This window comes from Ostrea edulis, chromosome 10 (assembly GCF_947568905.1).
Source record: "Ostrea edulis chromosome 10, xbOstEdul1.1, whole genome shotgun sequence".
In the NCBI taxonomy this organism is placed as follows: domain Eukaryota; kingdom Metazoa; phylum Mollusca; class Bivalvia; order Ostreida; family Ostreidae; genus Ostrea; species Ostrea edulis.
Window position 1 is genome coordinate 37,201,577 of NC_079173.1, and position 6,907 is coordinate 37,208,483.

Below are 6,907 nucleotides of genomic sequence, written 5' to 3' on the forward strand. Positions count from 1 at the left end.
TTTATCTCAGGTCGTTTGTCGGTTATGGAGGAGTCTGCTGTCGGGAAAACCACAACGGTTGCAATGGGCGTCCATAAATCTACATCAGTCAAAAGGAAGCACAAGACAGACAACCGAACGGACACAACGACAGTCGACAGACCTTTGAGAGCGGTCCCCACTCTGAGGAAAAAGAACCCCACCCCCGTGGCCAGTACAAATAAGGAGACTTCCCCGGAGAACAAGGATAAGAGAGGGCACATATGGTTCACATGCACTTGTTGTTTTAAGTAAGCATTAATGGCGAGAGGTTTAAAGTAAAAACAAAGTTTGTAATGTGCTTGTTTTTATCAATGCACACAGCTCTGTTAACATTTTTTCTCTGATTCCAGTTATGTGAGCAATAGACGGGACTCAATAACCAGACACATGTTAAGGTGTAAAGAAGGCCGTAAGGATGAAACCGATTCACAGAAAAAAAACGCCATTAAACAATCATTGGATAAAATTAAAGAAGCCCATGAAGAACTTGGAATAAGACTTTTTTTTAACCCACGTGACTTTGAGAACAGGCTGTACAACAAGGAAGAGGTCCTGGGAATTTTATCATATTTTGGCCATTCTGCTGTCGCAAGAAAAGCTGAAAAAAGATACCCGGAAGTGAAGCCGTCTACAGTGAACGTCACAGGGAGAACGTTCAAGAAATTTTCTTTCAAACCCATCGGGGATACATGTGATCCAAACATACACGAGGAAATGGATACAGAGGAAATGCGGATCCCAATTGAAGGTAGGTTTGCCACAAAATACTACATAATTATTTACTTCAAACTTAGTATTCAGATCCTTTGGTGTGACTCTGAGAGTACTATAAGCCCAGGATAGCATTTTCTGTTAATTGCTTTAAATTGCAAAAATTCTGAATCGGGGTTTTTATTATTCAAGCTGCAGCAAATCTGATTTTACTCTCATTATCGTCTCCTCGAAACAAAACAAAAACGGTATAAAGATCTTTTACTTCGTTTGATATAAATTTCTTATCTATCCTGCTTAAATGAAATTATCTTGTTAAAAACTTAATTATTAAGTTTTTAACAAGATAATAGCTTTTTGGGGGTGACAATTTTTATTTAAAACAATATTAACTCTAATTCTGGGGGGAAAAACCTTATTTTGTTGTAAAAATGTGCGATTATGATAGTTCTGTATGTAACGTTAACCATAATCATTTACAAAATTAGAGCCTAGTTTAAGATTTCATGAAAATAAAAATTTCGGTTTTATTGAATATGTGGCATTATATAGAAATCATTTGGTATCAGGACAACTCGCCCTCAAGACAACTCACCCTCAAGACAACTCGCCCTCTCTTCGGAACAACTCGCCCCCTCTCTTGAGATATCTCGCTCCTTCATATCATACATATAATACATGTTTACAATTGTTATTTTTGGTTTAAATCCAAGAGGTGTTTAGTAAAAATTAATGAATTTCTTATAGATAGTATATACATCATAGACAATAAGACGCGTTCACATAAACACCGAACTTCGTGTCTTTTTATGCAAGACGAAATATTTTAGTGAAAATCCAGTGTTTGGGTTCAGTAAATTCATCATCACTTTTATGTACATGTAAAATATATAATTTCAGCGGAAACAAGTTAGCGTTTGGTATAGGGAGAGTATTAGCTTGGTCTACAGCTGACGTAGTATAATTATCAATAATCTGCGTCTGTTGTTAAATCTAATTGTTTGATTTCCCCCAAGCTGTTATAAATTTACTTCAAACGTTATGAGGTACTCATCATCAGAGTTCTTTACACTTTGAAATCGCCGCGTAAAAAGAATCACCCCGCGTAAAAATAATCACTTCAATCAGTAAAGCAAAGCCGTTATACAATTTCTAAAATGGGAATTTTATTATTTTTCAACGGGAATTAGTTGAGAAACGCATTAAAAGATAATTACATGTATCAGAATATTCATGCTTCACCTTTACACTTATGTACATTGTATACTATATCGATAAAAAAAAACCAACAACAAAAAACCCCACACACACCCAAACCCCAAAATTTTCTCAGTATTGGAGACATTTAATCAATTACCTGAAGATCAGTAAATATAATTTTCCTTGCCAATTGATTTATGAAAAATATAACTTTTTCTGAAATGCAATGATAAAATCTGTGTATAATTCTATTAGAATTTACCATTCGAGTTAAAGTATGTAATAAAAAGACGTATCTTTATAGGGTTAAAAGTGTAAATAACACACACACACAACATAAAAATAAAATGTGATAATATATTTATATATAATATTGGGGGCGAGTTGTCTCAAGAGAAGGGGGCGACTTGTCCTAAGAGAGGGCGAGTTGTCCTAAGAGGGGGCGACTTGTCTTGAGGGCGAGTTGTCTTGGGGGCGAGTTGTCCAGCATTCAATCATTTTAGTACGGGAAGACAACGAGATAATTTTGCTTCTTTTAGGGCCTCTGAATGGGTTGCAAAAAGCAAATATTAATAACAAAAGTTTATAAACCTTTTTTCTGTTATAGAAATAGTAAATCACAATTTAACAATAAAAATTTTCGACACCAAAATGACAACTAGTAATGCCTTAATGAGCTATGTTCATACTGTATTAGTATACCATACAATTATGAATTGTTCTAGAAATTATAGTTGGCCAAATCTAAGTTACTTTTTTCTTTTTTCCAGCTGGTAGAGGGCAACTGGAAAGAGCGAGTTTGGAAGATGTGGACCATGAAGAAGCTGGCATTGAGAAAGAGGAGGACACTGCAACCAGCAGACGTGAGTATGGTATCATAAATAATAGTAAATCACAATTTAACAATAAAAATTTTCGACACCAAAATGATAACTAGTAATGCCTTAATGAGCTATGTTCATACTGTATTACTCGTATGTTCTATATATATTCCTTTAATATCTACTCTTGAGGGCCTCCGTGGCCGAGTGGTTAGAACATCACGCTCAAAATCACACGGCCTCACACCTCTGGTCGGCGCAGGTTTCTAATCCCGCTCGCGACGGTAAGTGAGAAAGTTTCCCAGTTTACTTTCGGAAGGACGGTGGTCTCTTCCCAGGTACATTATATCTGGGTTCTCTCTTCCACCAATAAAAACTGGGCACCACCAGATAACTGAAAAAATGTTAAGTGTGGCGGAAAACAGCAAAACAATCAATAATATATACTCTTTGTTATTGACAGAGGACACAGAACTGAATACTCCGACTGTCCAGGAAGATATCGAGGATAATGACAGAGCAGTAGGAAGTATGTATGCTTTAGTATACCATACAATTAGGAATTGTTCTAGAAATGATAGTTGGCCAAATCTAATTTACTTTTTTCTTTTTTCCAGCTGGTAGAGGGCAACTGGAAAGAGCGAGTTTGGAAGATGTGGACCATGAAGAAGCTGGCATTGAGAAAGAGGAGGGCACTGCAACCAGCAGACGTGAGTATGGTATCGTTTCGGGTGTAACCCAAGAAGACGTTACAGAAGATGAGGACATAAAGGTGCCTTTGGGAAGGCAGGAGGTTCTGACGGAGTACCTCTGTCATTCGAAAGAGACCCGGGACAATGTCTGTAGACATAAGGACCCCCGGGTAACCGTCAAAACTGAAAATGTGGGCTTGATGTGGAACGCCTACTCGCAAAATGTCCAAATAGCTACTGATGTTACGAGTAGTGCACAATTAGCGCTACAGGAGGCCGACACAGCGGCAGTCCATACGCCAAAGAAACGAAAAATCGACCCAGCAAGTCCCAAAGCGCCACCATCAGCAGGTAAGTCCAGAGTAACGAAGGCTTTGATCGATAAATATGGTTCAATTGCAGATGCCGAAATCCCTGCACCATCAGAGTTGGTTTTATATGGTATCAAGAAGGACAAAAGGGTTCAGGTGTCCAGAGCTTTAAGGTATGAGAGGGAGGTCACCATCTATAAAGAAGCAGCCAGTTATCTCCTGAACCGGCTTACAAAAAGTACAGGTAAGAGGGTAGAAAATATCACTGAGGTTCCATGGGATCAACCGGAAGTGCCACATTCAGTGTCAAGAGGAAGAGTTCTTAAAGACAACCTTCTTCGCCGATATATGGGACTCATCTTGGCTGACGACAAAGCTAGAAAGGCTGCGCGCACAGATGATGATGTTGTAGCATGATCCAGTCTCAAAAATGGCGCCAAATGTGGTGAGAACAGAAGATTATGTAAATGGGAAATATTTACGTTCAGGGTCTGACAAAATTTATAAGGGACAAATTGTATGTGTTTACCACGGGGAACACATCACTCATCGAGAGTGGGAAACGCGTTTAAAATCATACAGGTATAAAGAAAGGGACTCCGCTGGTAATTACATGCATGTCTTCTTTTATCGCCAGGCCAATAAAAAAAAATTGTGTGTTGATGCTACAAGGACCCCCCTGCCCATGCCATCCAGACAAGAAAACAACTTATGGTAGGCTAGTCAATCTCTCCGCGAAAGCTCCCAACTTGTTGAAACAGACCCGTGTTCTGAACGGGAGGCTCCATCTTCTCTTGGTAACCCTGAAAGACAATGAACCTCTGACAGAGCTACTTATTTGACAATGGAGGCCGCCCATCAGAAGATGGGATGAAACACGAGTTGCTCCAGTCATACATGTAAGTATAAAGTACTGTAGATTTAGTTACATGTATTTAATCAACTAATATTTGATGAAAAACCAAAGGTTTATAGGTTATACATGTATTTGTTATCATTACTTTTAGTATCATTTTGTTGATATGTATATTTTCAATACCCTTAAATTATGCCTAGCTGTCAAATACTAGTTCATGTAGAAAGTTTTTGTATGGAAGATATTGTATGCATGTGTGTGATTTTGTTTGTGAGATCATCTATGTAGATGTAATTGTAAATGTCTAAAAAATAAAGCATGAAAAAAAAAAAAAAAAATTTCACCTATTTACATACTTATTTTTTGTTTATACTATATATATATATATATATATATATATATATATACATGTATATATATATATATATATATATATATATATATATATATATATATATTGGTGCTACTGTTATTCATTTGTATGTTAACAAGAACACATTAATTATGTTTTCTAGATTTTAGGTGGGCTGATAGAAGCAGGGTCCACGTCCCCAGCCTGGGTTGTGATACATGTTTAGACACCTGGTACACAGGTGAAAATATGTATCACAAGCTGATGCTTCTCATAATTTGTGTATTCAAAATAAAAGCTCATGTGTCATTTAGTATATACTGTTAGGTGCACCTTTTTATCATATTTTTTTTATTGAAAGCAAATATTCTATATTCACTGTCCTTTGTATAAAAAAGACTTTCATGATAAAGATTATATTCAACGATTTGCATAGGAAATCATTCATGCATAGTTAGGGGTTTTTTTTGGGGGGGGGGGTGAAATTTTTATTTTTAATCCTATCTCATTTTATATTATATAATTTTTTTCCTCAATGAGAGGAAGGAAATGATATCAAAAATATTTAGCTATGCCGATGTATAAGAAACCCAGACCCCCAAAGCTCCTATATCTAACTTGCCAGGAAAAGGCTGTCCAAATTGTTAAGTTTTATGGTTATAAATTTTTTATTGATCATCCTAAAATACATCTGACCAGCTACACATTCCTCCTTGTCGTTTTGAGTCAAACAAAATGATATAAGAGACAATGAGATAGAACAATGAATAGAAAATATTTATTCGTTGTAAAAAATACAAATTGTAAATGTTTTGGGGCATAACATCTTTATTTGTCATCCTAAAAATAATTTGTTTGCATATTCTTTCTCGTCTGTAAGAGACAAAGAAATTGATATAAAGAACATTACAGTAGATTGGGTAATGATAAGATATCCAACCCCTAAAAGGATTCAGTGATGTTTAAACTTTCAACATCTTTGTCCAATTTCTGCAGTTTTCAGTATATAACTTTTTATATTTGTTTGTGCTACCAAAATTCTGATTGCATATTCGCTCTCTTCTTGTCGAGACGTGAATTTGTTGTAAGGATATCGGGGTTTGGGGACGGATAATCTTGTGTCAACCTAATTTGGGGTATATTTGCCTCTTTCTGAAGTTCTTACATATTGAAGGCCGGAGCTTTCATTTCTTGATTTTAGTAATGAAAAATTGGCCAAACTTTTACGACATCACATAGGGTTAGATATACGCAGTGATTCGAAAAACAATGGTTTTGTTTTTTTAAATTTAGATGCATGTGTCAAATCAACAATAGACAAAATGAACGTCTAGAAGATTTGATAAATTATTTGAAGACATATTTAATCAACAAACTGATATCAAACTTAAGGCCTTCCCAAAAGTATTAATCTGAAATATGTACTTATTGCATACAGTAATTGATCAACGTGTAGAGATTAATGTGTACATTTTTCAGATTCAAGTGTAAAATTTAAAAATAAAAGTGAATTTTTATATCAAAGTATAAATATACATATTAGAGTGTAAATTTTACAGTAGAGAGTGTAAATTTTACAGTAGAGAGAGTACATTTTACAGCAGAGAGTACATTTTACAGTAGAGAGTGTACATTTTACAGTAAAGAGAGTACATTTTACAGTGGAGAGTGTACATTTTACAGTAGAGAGTGTACATTTTACAGTAGAGAGAGTACATTTTACAGTAGAGAGAGTACATTTTACAGTAGAGCGAGTACATTTTACAGTGGAGAGTACATTTTACAGTAGAGCGAGTACATTTTACAGTAGAGAGTACATTTTACAGTAGAGAGAGTACATTTTACAGTAGAGAGTACATTTTACAGTAGAGAGAGTACATTTTACAGTAGAGTGTGTACATTTTACAGTAGAGAGAGAGTGTACATTTTACAGTAGAGAGAGT

The 6,907-nt window shown here is 35.7% G+C and overlaps 1 protein-coding gene across 2 annotated transcripts; it reads left to right on the forward strand.

Moving 5' to 3' along the window:
* The first annotated feature begins 307 nt into the window (after positions 1–307).
* On the forward strand, positions 308–4,950 carry LOC130050763 (uncharacterized). Of its 2 annotated transcripts, XM_056151219.1 has the most exons (5): positions 308–769; positions 2,703–2,795; positions 3,217–3,282; positions 3,371–4,201; positions 4,394–4,950. In XM_056151219.1, exons 1-4 carry the CDS (start codon positions 409–411, stop codon positions 4,171–4,173), a joined length of 1,323 nt encoding a protein of 440 aa, XP_056007194.1. In that variant the 5' UTR covers positions 308–408; the 3' UTR covers positions 4,174–4,201; positions 4,394–4,950. The 2 variants fall into 2 exon arrangements, with proteins under 2 accessions (XP_056007194.1, XP_056007195.1); XM_056151220.1 differs by having other exon boundaries at positions 360–769; positions 3,371–4,950.
* The last annotated feature ends 1,957 nt before the right edge of the window (positions 4,951–6,907 follow it).

Coding starts and splice junctions, on each gene's coding strand:
- LOC130050763 (XM_056151219.1), top strand. CDS start 409: ATGTTAAGGTGTAAAGAAGGCCGTAAGGATGAAACCGATTCACAGAAA. Junction 770..2,702: donor AATGCGGATCCCAATTGAAG/GTAGGTTTGCCA, acceptor TCTTTTTTCCAG/CTGGTAGAGGGCAACTGGAA. Junction 2,796..3,216: donor GGACACTGCAACCAGCAGAC/GTGAGTATGGTA, acceptor TGTTATTGACAG/AGGACACAGAACTGAATACT.